Source organism: Scardinius erythrophthalmus (genome assembly GCF_964197995.2).
Source record: "Scardinius erythrophthalmus genome assembly, chromosome: 2".
NCBI classification, from domain to species: Eukaryota; Metazoa; Chordata; class Actinopteri; order Cypriniformes; family Leuciscidae; genus Scardinius; species Scardinius erythrophthalmus.
Genome location: NC_138222.1, coordinates 54803454 through 54820003, shown reverse-complemented (window position 1 = coordinate 54820003; position 16550 = coordinate 54803454). Strand labels below are relative to the sequence as shown.

Sequence of the window (16550 nt, the reverse complement as noted above, 5' to 3'; positions counted from 1 at the left end):
TTCGTCCCGGTCGTGGAACACTGGATCAGCTCTATACCCTCTACAGGGTGCAGGAGGGTTCATGGGAGTTTGCCCAACCAATCCACATGTACGACCGGAGCAGGAGCTTGGTTCGGATTGCCAGCAGTAAGTCAGACTTGTTCCCGGTGCGTGTTGGACTCCGGCAGGGCTGCCCTTTGTCACCGGTTCTTTTCATAATTTTTATGGACAGAATTTCTAGGCGTAGCCAGGGGCCGGAGGGGGTCAGGTTTGGGGACCACACGATTTCATCTCTGCTCTTTGCGGATGATGTGGTCGTGTTGGCCTCATCAAACCAGGACCTCCAGCATGCGCTGGGACGGTTTGCAGCCGAGTGTGAAGCGGCCGGGATGAGAATCAGCACCTCCAAATCCGAGGCCATGGTCCTCAGTCGGAAAAGGGTGGCTTGCCCGCTTCAGGTTGGTGGAGAGTTCCTGCCTCAAGTGGAGGAGTTCAAGTATCTCGGGGTCTTGTTCACGAGTGAGGGAAGGATGGAACGGGAGATTGACAGACGGATCGGTGCAGCTTCTGCAGTAATGCGGTCGCTGTACCGGTCTGTCGTGGTGAAGAAGGAGCTGAGCCGCAAGGCGAAGCTCTCGATTTACCGGTCAATCTACGTTCCTACTCTCACCTATGGTCATGAGCTTTGGGTCATGACCGAAAGGACAAGATCCCGGATACAAGCGGCCGAAATGAGCTTTCTCCGCAGGGTGGCTGGGCGCTCCCTTAGAGATAGGGTGAGAAGCTCGGTCACTCGGGAGGAGCTCAGAGTAGAGCCGCTGCTCCTCCACATCGAGAGGGGTCAGTTGAGGTGGCTCGGGCATCTTTTCCGGATGCCTCCTGGACGCCTTCCTGGGAAGGCGTTCCGGGCATGTCCCACCGGGAGGAGACCCCGGGGAAGACCTAGGACACGCTGGAGAGACTATGTCTCCCGGCTGGCCTGGGAACGCCTCGGTGTCCCCCCGGAAGAGCTGGAGGAAGTGTCGAGGGAGAGGGAAGTCTGGGCATCCCTGCTTAGACTGCTGCCCCCGCGACCCGGCCCCGGATAAGCGGTAGAAAATGGATGGATGGATGGAACAGCATTTATTTGAAATAGAAATCTTGTGTGATATTCTAAATGTCTTTACTCTAATAATGAGTCAATACATCATAAATTCGTTGTTTTTGTCTCACCCTGATTCACTTTGAAGCCCAATTTAGTCTGTTTAGGGTATTTGAAATGGTGGCCTACATGGGCAGTTCTTGGCTAGCCTAAGCTACAGTGTGGACCAGACTACAATATAGACCATCAGGCATCAGATATTGTATTCAGTATCAGAGTGGCTGATGGGAAACAGAAGGAAGCAAGAGGTTAAAATCAGCGTGATCTGGATTTCAACTTCTTAGTGAAAGGAAATTTATGCGAAAAGAGTGAGCTTCACTTAAACAGAAAAAGATACTTGGCATGGCACAGATACATTTATTTTACATAACTGGTCACAAAAAAAAAAGTCAATACATTCTACATGCAAAGCATGAAAGTGGAAATTAACAAAAGTTGAAAACGATGCTTTCTGAGCCCATTTTTATGTGTACTGTCACATCTTTTTAAAAGAATATACTATGGTATTCCTACTTTCAGTCTATTAAACATGTCAGTTTTCTCTCTGGTTGGTAACAGATGGAGATTATGGGGAGTTATATGTGAATTGTTCAAACATTAGCACTGTTATGTAGATGCTCCTCCACACAGGCAAGTGAACAGTATCTAGCCGTTGGTGTGCCGTCGCTTTCACAGGATCACCAGCCATACGCCCTGGTCCACACACCCTTCTTCCTGAACTCCACCGTGGATCTCAGAGACATTAATGCCGCTAAGACAAACAAGAGATACAAATCAGTCAAGTGAGAGAATGTATATAAACTCTATTTAACAATCCCTTGTTTCTTGTGATCATGCTATTAAAACAGATGAAAGAATAATCATTTATTTTGTTTAAAACTAAAAGCTTCTCACCTCTGGCTGTAAGTACGGCAGTCTCGGAGAAACTCGGCTTAGGAGCTTCAGTGATACTGAACAGCCAGTCGATGAACTGATGGCATACAGAAAGAAAGAATTTTTCATTTAGCAAAGAAGCACTAAATTGATCAAAAGTGATCAAGTAAGTAAAGACTAAGCAAATCAAGTGTAAGTAAAGACTTTCAAAATGCTATTTGAACTTTGAATCAGAGGATCCTGAAAAACTGTATCACGGTTTTCGGACCAAAATATTAACTGTTTTAAACATTGATAATAATAAAAAATGTTTCTTGACCATCAAATAATCATATCAGAATGATTTCTGAAGGATCATGTGACACTGAAGACTGGAGTAATGATGCTGAAAACTCAGCTTTGATCACAGGAATAAATTACATTTATTAGAAAACAGTTATTTTAATCTTTTTTCTAAATATTACTTTTTACTGTATTTTTGATCAAATAAATGCAATGTTGAATAGTAGAGTAAACAGGAAAATATTCGCTTTATTTTTAATTACTACTCATATTGCTCATATTTAAGGTCGAGGACTGTGAGTATTACAATGGTGTGGAACTCATTTGTGCAATGGACATGAATGACATCTTAAACTGTGCAAAGCAACCCATAACTCCACATATTTAAATAGTAAAAGGAGAGGTAAAACATGCCGTGCCTTTTGTGACTGGGCCTTCCACGGCTCTTTGGCGAGCAGCTGCTTGATGCTGTGCGGGACTCCAGAGAGGCATGAGGAGACCGACAGCTCAGTGGTGGCAGGGTTGACGTACAGGCCATGAGTGAGTTCTGTTGACTGAGAGCACTGACGCCAAGGAAACCACTGGGCCCTGATGCCAATGAGAAGCGGGGAGCAATGGTCCGCCCAGGACGCCACCGCTGCAGCAAACACACCGAGGAGGAAGTCTGTGCCCTGCAAAGACATCATGTTTAGAGTCACCTTGAAACCAGTCATTGACGTCATTCTTTTTTATTCATGTGACTTCACAATCTTTAATCAAAAAATCTCATCTCTGATGATGTGTTCACTGGCACGAGGGCGGGGCAACCTGTCACTCACATGAGTTCCACCAATAGCAAAGCACAACCATCTAAACAATTCCCGATAGACAAAATCACTTTTTTTTTCTTGTTTGAGAAAGCAGCACATAGAAAAAAAGACTCGTTTCATGCCCATTTAAAGGCAAAATATGTACAGTGTTATATATTTTGTTGCCTTGTGTGCTTACAATTTTAACCAGTGTAACGGCCCGCGTCAATGTGTCGTCCGTCGTCATATGACGTGACGTCATATCTGCTTTACCCTTCAGTTTTACTTCCGTAGAAACCATGAAACCACCAAAGACGCTTTAATATATTATATGTTTTATTAGACCGGTGAGCAACTGTTTGGATTCCTTTAATGACAGAAAATGAATAATTGATATAAAGCTCAACATGGTTAGTCTTATTGTTTGAATCTCTTGTTTTCTTGATTTACCGCGAATAACATGTTTGCACTTCAGAGACAACTCTATTCTGTCAAGCAGCTAACATAGCAAAATCAGAAAGAGCTTTATCTCTAAAATTAATTGCATGCCATTTGGCAACACTAATCATTAATCTTTTATTAATATGATATTCTAATATCGATTGAGCTTACTGCAGTGTGCAACAAGTGTATTTTCAAAGAGTAACTTTCAACACACTCAAATGTATTTTTGGTATGATTGTTTTGACCAAGTAAACCAGCTTTGCGAAACCAGTGAACAGGTAGTTTCTCGCTTCCTGCAGCGGGTAACGCGTTTTATAGAGGAAATAACTGTTTATATCATTAGCCCCACAGCAAGGCAACTAAAAACACTTTCCAGATGTCAGTGAATGCTCTTCTGAGAGGCAAATCCACATACGACTGTAAAGCGGCCTAAAAGAAACCAGTGCACAATAAATTGAAGCGAAAAGATTTTGCAGCGCAGTCATATCGCGCATACCTCTATAACGTTGACACATTTAACAGAGGGAGATCCGTATGCAACGTTTCTGATGTGGCCCATTAATTCCAGTAGCCACTCCATTCGTTTCGAGACCCCTGAAAACAAACAAACATTTTACTTTCTGAAGCAGCATAATGATTTGAGTTCATCAAAGTGTGGCTATTAGAAACGGAAGGTTTGGGGTCTTACTGATCTCAGACTTTTGAACGGTAGTGTACCTTTTTTCTACTATTATATACATCAGTATTATTAGCCTACCTGTATTGGGACTAGAGGCGAACCGTGATTGGTGGAGGCCCTGCAGAAGAAGCCAGCTGATTTGTTTTTTATTCCCCACCCGGAGGATGGTACTGATGACATCATTGAGCCCGAGGAGAGGGACTCTGCCTTTAGAGGTCAGGTAGGATAGGATGAAAGCTGTTTTTTCGACATTATCCTGTAGAGGGAGCACAAAACCAGTGTGAGGTTGTACAAATATGTTGATTTAATGTCTCTAGCCAGCGTCAGTGTACCTTTGAGCAAGCCATTTAACTTGTAAATTGCATCTGGGATGGTTGTTACATGGCATGATAAATGACTCAATTTGACGCTAACAGAACTACTACAATCCACTGCATGATGCATAACCTGGGGACACAACTTTACGTCTTTAAAACAAAATATTATGTTCACTAAAACCCAACAAATATATATATATACAATAAATGATAATAATTATAATAGATAATATTGATCTATTCATTGTAATATTTATTGTTTATTAATATTTATGTAATCAAACATATCTATTTATTTCCAAATAAAGGCATCTTCATGAAGAATTGAATTCAAATGTGAATTGCATTAAAACAAAATACAAATACAAATAAAAGGCTGGATTTTCGCTAGGGGGCGCTATGACACGTCGTCTGAAAGAGTGAGAAGCAGCAGCAGAAACAAGCCATAGCATATGTCAAGATACATAATATGTAAAATAACACGATCATCAACATTAAACAGCATATAAATCAAAACCCCGCAATGTTACTGAATGAAATGTCGACCCAGGAATAGCTATAGGACTGTGCAAGTATTAGGCGTGTTGATGGACTCGATCTACACCATTTATGTTTTGATCATCATTCTGAATCCGGTCCGGATGTAGTTTTGAACAAAAACACAATTCTCTCAACTTTTTACTCAAAATGTTGCTTTTTTTAAATTAAACTTACCCACATTCAACAAGTGTAGATAAAAAAAAAAAAAAAAAAAAAAAAGAAGAGGTTTTTGTTTTGTTTAAAAGAAGAGGCGCTTTTCTTTCTTTTTTTGGGGATATATTACATGTTCAGATATTCATACAAAAAAAAAAAAATTCTAGGGGCCATTAAAATTTTGTGAAAATGATTTAAAAAAATTAAGGTGGCTGTAAACTTTTTAAAAAACGCTGGGAAGGAAAGAGTTAAACACGATTATATATATAAAAAAAAAGAAGTTGAAAAATGTGGGCTTCTACTTTTAAAGGTTTATAAGTTGTCGTTTAAAATCAAGGAGAAAATGAGTGGAGTTTTTACTTCAAGACAGTTGCACTCTATAATTGCTGCTGACATTAGTTGTACACAGTAAAGTCACTATTTACATGTTCATGAAAAACCAAAGGCACACACTTTATGAAAAGACCCCTATAATGACCCTCATGATGTGATGTGACCAAGAAAAAGCATTTCATTTGGTTATTCAGTCTTACCTTCATTATTAACCATTTGATGTCATTTTATACACATCTTGAGCTTGCACAGTGAAGAAATGTGTCCATTACCCTGAGGCAAGACTATCAACAGAATCAGATTTATAAAGTTATAAATCACGAACATTACGGTTCTACTTTACCTCGGTGACTTTGATGATGCGGTCTACCTCAGTGTCGCTCAGTTCAGACAGACAGGAACACATCTCTTCATAGAGGTCCACCTCACCAGCCTACAGACCAACACAGAACCCCCAAAATATCACTGTACAGGACTGGCTGAGAGTTCAATGCTTAATCAACATGTTTGACTATAACCAGGGCTTGAAATGAACTTTTTCACTTACCAGCCAATTTGGCTACTAAATTTTTAAGCTACTGGCCATTCAGAACTTCTACAAGCCAAAAAAATAAAAAATGAACCAGATTAATCAGAAATTAATATGTAGTTAATGTATGAAATCCAAATTTTATAATATATATATATATATATCTTATTCAAACAAAATCCTGTCATCCAGCCATCTCCTTCCTTCCTCTTTCATCCTCATCCTTCTTTACCAAAAATGTGTTTTAGGTGGACAGATCAACACAGTACAAAGAACATAAAAAAATGTAGGATGTTGGATGTTTTCTGTTAACCAAATGCTTTTTAATCTTCGCCATTGTTTCAATGTAAATGAACAAGCGCGCCGTTATTTGTTGTGTAGTGACGTGTATGTTCAAGTAAGATGATGTTCATGATGACTCACGAGTTGAGTATTTGGCTTACACAAATTTCCCCAGCAAACTGAGTAAAGATAATAATAAGTCATAATAATTAATAAATGTTGTGAGATTTTGCGCTCGTGCACGGCTGCCTATGACGGCTGCACGCAAAAATCTCACAACACCCGCCCCGGTCGGTGATTGGTTGGAACACTATTTATTTTGGTTTTGAGTGATGTTGATACCAACTGTTTTTGTGTGCAGATCTCAGAGCCTAGGCTACCTAGAGAGACGCGGTTTTTTGACAGCATGCTTATGAGGCGTGCAGCTAGCGAAATATTAGATGAATGTGATCATTTATGTTTGGGCCTGAAATCGCTGATACCACCTTTAAGGTTGTGACACACCAAGCCAACGTAAAAGAACTAGAATTGACGAAAGCTGACAATGTTGTTGCGTCAGGTCGGCCGCGTCTCTGCAAGATCCGCTTGAACACACCGCTAAGACTGCAGGCGACTGCTAACGAGCTTGTGAGGAATATAGGAATAGTAAGGAAATAACTGTCTATATCAGCAGGGTTAACACAATTCAAAACCTGGGCTGACCGCTGGCTTGGTGTGTCACGGCCTTCAGGCAACAGCCAGAACATACCGGTATATTATCAGACAGGAGGTTATAGATCTTTTCAGTGGCAGAGCACAGGGTGGTCCAGCAGTTTTGGGGCGGGTTGGGGACCGCCATGGCTTTGGACAGGCCGCGCAGGATGGACCGGCACAGGGGCAAGCGCTGAGCACGTGTGTCGGGCTCAAACTGCTGCACTGCCAGACTGTCCACATACACCTGCAGTTTGTCTTCAGCCACGTGCTTCATCCAGGAGCTCAGGCACTCGTACAGATGAGCCCTGGTGCGGAGCTGTGGAGGGTCCAGGGGATAGACAAGAGGCAGAGAGACATTTTCAAGCCGGAAAACCATGATGAACTACTCACAGAAAATTAGATACTAATCACTACTTCACTTTTCAGCATCCTTACAAGATACATTCCACATAACAGCTTATGAATATTACAAAAGGAAAAATTATGGAATTAAAGGGGCTATACGTAAGAATTGTCATGTATTATTCGCTTAAAAAAACAAGACTTCCTGTGTTGTCTGTGAAAGCCTGTAGACTTGATTTTCCCAGCAAAAACAAGCCCTTCACATAAAAATCCAAAGAATGCGATGTTTACGCGTTCACAAGAGCCTTTCTTCTGTTTAATGACACAATGCTTCTACAATGTTCATGATAATGCAGAAAGAGCTATTCTGCACTGAAATTTCAATGAATGTGTCATGCAAAGAAAAGATATTATAAAACTATAGTGTCACATATTTAGATCTATATAGTCTATAGTCTCAAATTTCTGTTATATTCATCAAACTATCATAAGACTTTTACCTCATCTGTTGACATGATGCTATACATGCACATCGCTATGATCAGATGATGATTCTTAATTCTAACAAGGGTTTTCTTAATTCTACATATAGCCCCCAGGAACTAAATGTCATTTTCTAAATAAAATAAGAGCAGTAATATGCACGTGTAAAACTCGCCGGCATGTAGGACTGCCCGTTTATGGCAAAAAACATTAATTTATTTATTACCATTACTCTCATTAGAAACAATGCATTTAACAACCTTATTTTTTCAGTATTTATTATATTTTAACTGAGTTCCTAGAACTTGCAGATTATTGTTTTTTTATTATTTAAATTAATGTGTATATACATATATAATGTGTATATATATACATACACATATATATACACACACACACACACACACACACACACACAGTACATAATATATTACATATTTTTTTTAAATTACTTCAACATCATACATTTCCACTAACTTTTTGAAGAACACATTAGCAGGGCTTGCACATCTAAACCTAGCCATTTATGGTATAAAAAAACCCCACCATAATAATCTGCATGGAGAAACCTCAAACATCTATTACACACAGAAAGAAACAAACACTCACACTGAGGCTGTGAACCAGGGGAGGCACAAGCCAGATGCCGAGGAAGAGCGAGGCGCTCTGGGAGGACTGGGCCTGACTGGCAGCCAACTCTAAACACTGATGCTGCACCTCCTCACCTACACACGGGTGAACACTTCAAAATCATTTCTCACCAGGCATTTCCTATAAAACACTAATTCAAGATGATGATGACGAAGAGGAAGCTGACCGAAGCCGAGTCTCATCAGCGGAGAGAGGATGGCACTCCAGTTGACTGGAGGATACTGGAAGCTTCCACCAACCGAGCCTAAAGCTGCCAGAACCGTCTTCACCAGGCGTGGAGCGGTGAACTCAGGCCCTGGACAAAGTCACAGCATCAGTATTTAACAGAGAGCTTTTTTTATTAGACAGCATTAGACAGAGTGTTACCTTTCCTTCCTGCTTCAGTGATGAAGTCTACACTCGCTCGGATGACACTCTTCTCTGGGAGATAACCAAAGTCCTGAGGAACTGTTCAAGAGACGTGGAGAAGTGCGTTTTATTGCTCTTCTTCCATTTATACAGTATACATTTGTTTGTGATTTGTTATTTTTATTATTTAGCTATTATTATTTAGTGATAGTAGTAGACTGAACATTTTGAATTTTAGATGTATTTTATTATTATTATTATTAACAAAAATAATGCCATTGATAATTAAAAAAAAATACTTTTACTTTTTACATTTTATTACAAGTAGTTCATTATTATTACTATCAACAACAACAACAGTATTATTACACATTTTTAAAAAACCTCAGATGACTAAGGTTATTGTGAATAACTGTAGTCTCACCTGCGGTTCGACTGTGGCTGCTGCACATCTGGGCCAGATGCAGGTGTCCCAGCAGACATGCTCCGTTAGACTGCAGACCTATTGTTCCTGAGAAGGTGATGATCTAGTGCAGAGGATGGCATGAGAACCTAACGTCAATCAAACCACTGATTCACATCCAGTATATACATTTTCATGAATGCCAAATGCATGATTTGTAACCTGTGTGAGGGCTCGGATGACCTCGTTCAGTCTGCCCTGCTGTTGCGAGGACTCCTCTGTTTCACTCTTCAACTAATGGAGATAAAAACACACTTTCTGAAGGTCAAAGACTTCAAGGGCACAGTATAAGCCTACGTCAAACTCAAACTAACCAGTTGCAACAAATTTTTAACAAGCATTTTAACTACACAACTGTTCACAGGGTTCGTACAGATACTGTAAAATACAATTCCAGGACTTTCAAAGCACTGCTTTTTTGGTTTTCAAGGACTACAATCAGAGATCTCACTTATCAAACAACATCTCTACTATCTTTCAAATTCTAAAAAAGCTAGTTCCCTTATTCAAACTGATTTTGAATTTATGAATATACAGTATGATATTAATATACCTGAAGAATGAAAGCTGTATCATATACTTGGATATTTATTAACAATATCACGCTCATAGCCATGCGAAATGGCTCTATATCAGACCGGCTTCAGTGTTAATTTTGCTTGAAAAGATAAAATTAAACACTAATTTCACATATATAAATTGTCTTTAAATAATTTAAGCACTTTTCAAGTACCTTTTCATTAAAATGACTGTTTTCAAGGGTTTTCCAGGACTTAAATTAAAAAAAATAAAGTACTTTAAGCACTGTAAGCAACTTGTACGAACCCTAAGTTTGGGGTCAGTAAGATTTGTTTAAGCACCAATGCACAAAATCAGCATTTTTTTTAAGCACCATATCCCCAGCAGTAGTTAACTTTCTGAGGTCGATCCGCTTACATGAACGTGCAAAAAGTTACTAAACAGAGTCGGAAAAAAGCAATCAGTTAGTTAAAATATCTTGTTAACTAGTACCACTGGTGGGGGGGGGGGCTACATTCAAGATTTGATTCGAGAAGGAATCAACTGATGTGGGAGTTTGAATGCGCTGAAAGTGTTTGTTCAGTGACTTTAAGTCACGTAAAGACACATTAACACAAATCTTTTCATCTGTGGGCCGGCAGAGTAATCCGAGACAATCACAAGGCTCCGATTCACACTGAGAGAAAAAATCCTTGCAGACCGCTGTCAAGTCCCACCGTTTCTATAGCGACACTTCCTGGCTACCTTCCAAGTATGGTGGCATTTGCATTTAAAAAGGCGAGACAGCATTTGCTCTCTCTCTCTCTATGTGTGTGTGTGTAAGTGTCTGGTAAGTGGGTGGGCACGGAGGAGTGTAATTTGCCACACAAAGACCAGCCTGGCACAGGTGTGGGTGAAAAAGGGCAGTGCCCATACGAGACTGGCATTTAACTAGCACCTCAACATATGATAATGGACTCTGTGTAGAATAATGTATGAGGAAAAAGAACATTCTAGCTGTAAGTAAAATAACACTGCATAGTCTTCTTCACTGTATAAATTAAAGTCCCCCATTCAGTCAATAATTTTATCCCTCAACCCACTCTCCTCTCCTCCCAAAATTACATATTTAAAAGTTTTTTTCCCTGTGAAAATAATTTCTTCATGCCTTAATGTTTGAATGTAACTACACCCTTGGGTGGATGTGGGCTTCTGGGAGGACTGGCCCACCGTCCTTCACCCGGGGATGTGCACAGATAGCCATATTAATCATAAAACCGTATTACTTGATTTTGGGAGGAGAGGAGAGTGGGGTGATGAGAGAAAGGGTAAAAGATGTTAAATTACTGAATACCTTAAAACACTCAACACCCCCAAAGGATATACATTTCAAATTATAAGGTCTTTCTTTTCTTTCTTTACTTTTGTTTTAAAAATTTCGTTTTTTTGGTCGATCTGTGTATTTTGTAAAATTTCTGTATGCATTTCTGCAGTAAAAAAGTAAAAATAATAATAATGATAATAAAAACTATATCCTTGCTTCATTTAGTATATGTGGATCAATGAATATGCAAATTAGCCCTGATTGAATACCTGATTCACTCACTCAACCTTACAGTAGTAAACACTACACAATGGCAAGTGGAAATACTGGTTTAATTCAGCCAAATATGTTTGAACTAGGGCTGTAAAGATTCCTTGATTAAAGTTGAGTACTCGATTTAAAAAAATCCCCGTGTCGAGTAATTTTACCGATTAATCGAAGGAATAATCAGTAGAATACTTGGTTACTAAAATTATCAATAGCTAACTGATTCAGAAGATGTGGAAGAGTGAATTATACAGGCTCGTCTACAAGTCGATGTATCAGAACGGTAATGCGTTTTATGTATCGCTCTCTAAAATATCGGACACATAACTGTAAGGGGTGATAAAGGTGTTTGGCCAATCACGATGCACTGGGGCAGCTGGCCAATCAGAGCACTCCGGGCTTTCCGGAAAGAGGAGGTTTGTAGAAATCAGAGTGTTTCAGACAGACCGAGAATAGAGGTACTGCAATAATGTACAGTATGTGAAAAATAATGCTTTTGAAGCATGTCAACCCATTCTATTACACCCAATAAACAAAATAAAGAACTTTTAAAACAGCATCATATGACCCCTTAAATTACCTGAATGAGAGCCGTCTCAGACCCCACTAATGCGATCAGTCCATTGAGGGCGGACAGCCTCTGCATTGTGGGACAACCCTAGAGAATGAAAAAAAAAATTACAGTTTAGTTTCTCTCTCATGAAAGCTGAGATCTAGTGTTGATGCCAGAACTTCCTAGACCAAAACGAAGATCTCAGGCAGATAAAGACTCAACCTTACATTCTGGACTTGTGCCTTAGATCAGGTCCTGATTTATAGTTCATTTACTACGGCACAACAACACACTGTTTCTCATGGGTCAGGGAGACAAACTACATTTGTTTCTACACTGAATTTCTTAGTTGACCGTTTCTTTCCACTGACTTTTTTCCCCCCTGAAGCAGCTTTGAAATGGATAATAAAGTGGTTGCACCACATAAAATTATGACCAGCAAGCCTTCATACATGCATAATGGAAAAATATGCATAACATATGGAAATAACACATTTTGAGCCCAATATGATTCTCTGAACAATAATACATCACCTCTGCCAGCAGTATCTTGGTCCAGGCGGCCAGCAGACGGGGCTGGATGTCCATAGCTTTACCATGACCAAAACAGGACAGGCCAAACACTGTCAGTCCCAACGCCAAAGCAAAGCCTGGTGTCTTGAAAAAACACAGAATAAATGCCTTAAAGTGTGACTCAAATATTTGGCTCATAAATGTATTCTTCAATACAAACCCAAACTTCCTCTAATTTAGTGCCTTAGAAACGGACAATTTCCGTTCTCACCTGTTGGCTTTCCTCCGTCAGGGAGCGAAGTGTGTTCATGCTTTCCTCAGCTTTACTGGCCTCAATAATGCCTGAGCTAAACGCTGAAACTCCAACACAAGCCACAGAATAGGCCAAAACCTGAAAACGACAGAACAGATAAAAGACACAGGAAATGTTTGGATGCATTTTTTTAAAACAATTATTCAGTCAAAATTCAGTCATCGCCAACAACGTGTGGTCATTTTTTCAGCTTATGCAAGAACTGTTTCACGGTTCACTGATGTTTGTTAATCGGTCACATGACATACAGGTAAGCAAATTAAATGTATTTTTTAGTATTTTAATTTTATATTATTTTAATTGAAATAATTATTAGCATTTCATCAACAGCTGCCCCATGAACCCTAGGTGGTCGTGAACCTGAAAGCTTAGCATGGTTTTACCTCCTGCAACATGCGGCTCATGCTGCTGCTGTCCTGCAGCGTCTGCACGAGTCTGTCCAGCGTCAGAGACACGTGCGCACGGTCCCGCTCAGACTGACTACTGCTACTGAGAGAACTCAGGACCAAACCAACACCTAACACACAACCAGCACTGAGAAAGAGAAAGAGCAAACAAAGGTTTAGGAGTGTATTAGTGTACAGGAGGGATAAAGAGTACACAACTCATAATAATAATAATAATGACAACAATATTAAAGAAATTATATATATATTAATTATAAAATTATAATTAAATTAAATTTAAAATTAAAATTAAGAAAGCTTTTGTAACATAATAAATGTCTATACTGTCACTTTTGATCAATTTAATGCCTCCTTGCTGAACAAAATGATTAATTTCTTTAATTTCTTTCCAAAAAAATCACAACTTTTTAACGGTAGTGAAAATGTTGTTCTTTTGAACTTTCTATTCATCCAATTATCCTGACTTTTTTTTTTTACACAACTGTTTTCAACATTGATAATAATAATAAATGTTTCTTGAGCATCAAATCGTCATATTAGAATGATTTCTGAAGGATCATGTGACACTGAGTAATGATGCTGAAAATTCAGCTTCGCCAACACAGAAATAAATTGCATTTTAAAATATATTCAAACAGAAAACAGTTATTTTAAATTGTAAAACTATTTCTCAATATTACTATTTTTGCTGTATTTTGGATCAAATAACCGAAGCCTTGGTGAGCCGAAGAGACTTCTTTTAAAATAAAAAAAAAAAAATCTAACCGTTCTAATAATTTTGGCCACCACTGTACATATATATAAATACTGTAAATAATACAATTATTTTGTATATATACAGACACACATACATACACACATATATATATATATATATATATATATATACACACATATATATATATATATATATATATATATATATATATACACACACATATATATATATATATATCTATATATATATATCTATATATATATATATATATATCTATATATATATATCTATATATATATATATCTATATATATATATATATATATATATATATATATATATATATATATATATATATATATAGCTATGCAACATTTTGTTAGCACTAAAAACATATTAGACTAACTTGTACTCCAGGTTGGAATTGAAGCAACAAACTTCCAGTCGTTCCAGATGTTTCTTCAGCAGCTCTGCCACTGACTGCCCAGATATATCACTGCAATAAACAAAGAAAACAAGTAAACACGTTTGTAAGCATTCATTAAACATGATACAGCTATTAAAAAAAAATTCATTTATAACTGGGAGTGTCTGGTGAAAAGCTCAAGTTCCGTTTTTTGGACGTTACAAGCCTCTGTTATGGTATGACCTCACACACACCTGACTCTCTCATCATTCAGCCATGCTAGAAACATGCCCAGAGCCAGGCCGCTGTGAAACTGAACTGCCTGAGATTCGTCTGCGGTGGGCGAGTCCGGCAGTCCCGTCGCTAGAGTGTCCAGTATTGTGGGAACGCTCTCTTTGCGTGAGGTCACCAACACCGGCACCAAACAAGCTAGACCCAGAGCAGCACAGGAGCGCGCGATCACACTCGCTGTGTTCTCACCGGAGTATGAGCGCTAAAAAGTGTGTGAGACAAGAAAAATAATGGCACATTTTTGCTATTACAACAAGGTTTCATTTGATAAGTAAGGGATAATGTACATCCAGCCGGTTGTTATCACAGAATAAACCCCGACAGGGTGATGAGGACCCGCTTCGTGTCAAGGTCCTGATCACCCTGTCAGGGTTTATTCTGATATAACAACCGGCTGGATGTACATTATCCCGCTTATTACATGGCTACTTGCCACAAAGTAAATAATTAGACATGAAATATTGATCTAAGTTTAAATATTTGATTAGCTCTTTAAACGCAAAGCTTCCGCGGAGAAAGCAGTTGCTAGCAAGCGGCAATTTAAAACTAGATGGACATTTAAGAGATACGGTATACAGTCATATTACACAGAATTTCGCCACCTAAATAATTATGGGGATAAGAGATATTAATTTGAGATGAAACTGTTTTTAAATCTTATCTGTTTGTTATCTTATAATCCAACAGTCCACAAAACAATAGTCGCAAAATGGCAGCAGCTGCGTGTGTATGAAACGAGAGAGTCCGTGATACCGGATGACATAGGCCTGATTAAATAACTGCACACAAAATATTGATTTGACAGAGTTTTAATATTTCATTAGCTCACCAAACAAAAAGTTCCACAAGGAAAAAACGCTCCTAGCAATCCTATAGTACATTTGTAAATCTGTAAAAATAAATGACTTCTTGAACGCCCCACCTGAGAGGTTACAACTCACATGAATGAACCATGGGAAGACTTGACCTTTAGGGTTCCTGCTACTGCTTACAATGCTGAGCAGTGTGTCGGTCACCATCGACAGCCAATGAACTGTGGGAAGGGTGTCTGGACCCACCTACGAATGGAAAAGTACAGTTTATTTGGAAGTTTTCAAGATATTTTTTGTCATTGTGCTACTGTTTTGAAAGGAGAGTAGGAAAGCCAGGACTGCATCTAACCTCACATCCACTTTCAGACTGTGTAGGAAGGTTGCTCTCGTATCTGGTTAAGACGACAGCCAGGCCACTTAGTGCTAAAATAGAGTTACCCTGAACGACCGGACTATCTCTGTCAATGGAAATGGAAAGCAAAAAAGTGTTTTTATAGATTTTTACCAGAACTACAGCAGCAATGCTGAACAGCTATTGTTCTATTATTGATGCTGAAAACAGGACTGAAAATTTTGGTTTTCAATTATGAGCTTACAATGAATCAATAAAGCGCAGAAAAAAGTTTCCTTAAGAGACTGCAGTGAATAAAGACCAACAGCAGATTCTGAATATAAAGCACTGGGTTTAATAATAAAAATATAGGAAAGAAAATAAAAATCAATGGTTTAGACTTTCAGCTTCTAAAAGGGAAACAAAAGAACAAAAATATCGGCAGCTTTAGTAGCTTACTTGGCGGCAGATTTGACCACATCAGTCAGTTGGTCTCTGACCCTGAGGAAAGACAGAATGAAAGAGAGAGATATGATTTAAAGTGCTCCACAGACTGACAGAAGAGCTTTCATCTCCTCAGGCAATGATTTAAGAGCGCAGGTATCACTCGCACGGCTACATACAGTACAGTGGGTCCCAGAAGTCTGAGGCCACAGTAAAAATCTGGGATTCATCCAATTTAAACATGGAAATGCAGGAATATTCTGAAACATAAAGAAACTTGACGACATAAAATGGACAAGAAAGATTCTACGTCCAATTTTAAAAGGACAGATGTTCTTGCGTTCACTGAAACAC

General features: G+C 38.9%; 1 protein-coding gene across 1 annotated transcript in view; it reads right to left on the bottom strand.

Moving 5' to 3' along the window:
- Positions 1–1461: 1461 nt before the first annotated feature.
- focad (focadhesin) overlaps positions 1462–16550 on the bottom strand; it is a 66938-nt gene continuing 51849 nt past the window's right edge. Inside the window, exons 24-44 of the mRNA XM_081391425.1 lie at positions 16212–16253; positions 15771–15879; positions 15551–15667; positions 14573–14811; positions 14319–14408; positions 13172–13322; positions 12747–12866; positions 12497–12619; positions 11990–12067; positions 9483–9554; positions 9282–9384; positions 8876–8956; positions 8676–8804; positions 8468–8583; positions 7089–7349; positions 5873–5962; positions 4265–4442; positions 4004–4101; positions 2695–2946; positions 2015–2090; positions 1462–1871 (exon numbers count right to left, since the gene is read on the bottom strand). Of these exons, the coding sequence (XP_081247551.1) occupies positions 1798–1871; positions 2015–2090; positions 2695–2946; positions 4004–4101; positions 4265–4442; positions 5873–5962; positions 7089–7349; positions 8468–8583; positions 8676–8804; positions 8876–8956; positions 9282–9384; positions 9483–9554; positions 11990–12067; positions 12497–12619; positions 12747–12866; positions 13172–13322; positions 14319–14408; positions 14573–14811; positions 15551–15667; positions 15771–15879; positions 16212–16253 (2599 nt within the window). The 3' untranslated portion in view covers positions 1462–1797. The remainder of the gene's footprint in view (positions 1872–2014; positions 2091–2694; positions 2947–4003; positions 4102–4264; positions 4443–5872; positions 5963–7088; positions 7350–8467; positions 8584–8675; positions 8805–8875; positions 8957–9281; positions 9385–9482; positions 9555–11989; positions 12068–12496; positions 12620–12746; positions 12867–13171; positions 13323–14318; positions 14409–14572; positions 14812–15550; positions 15668–15770; positions 15880–16211; positions 16254–16550) is intronic.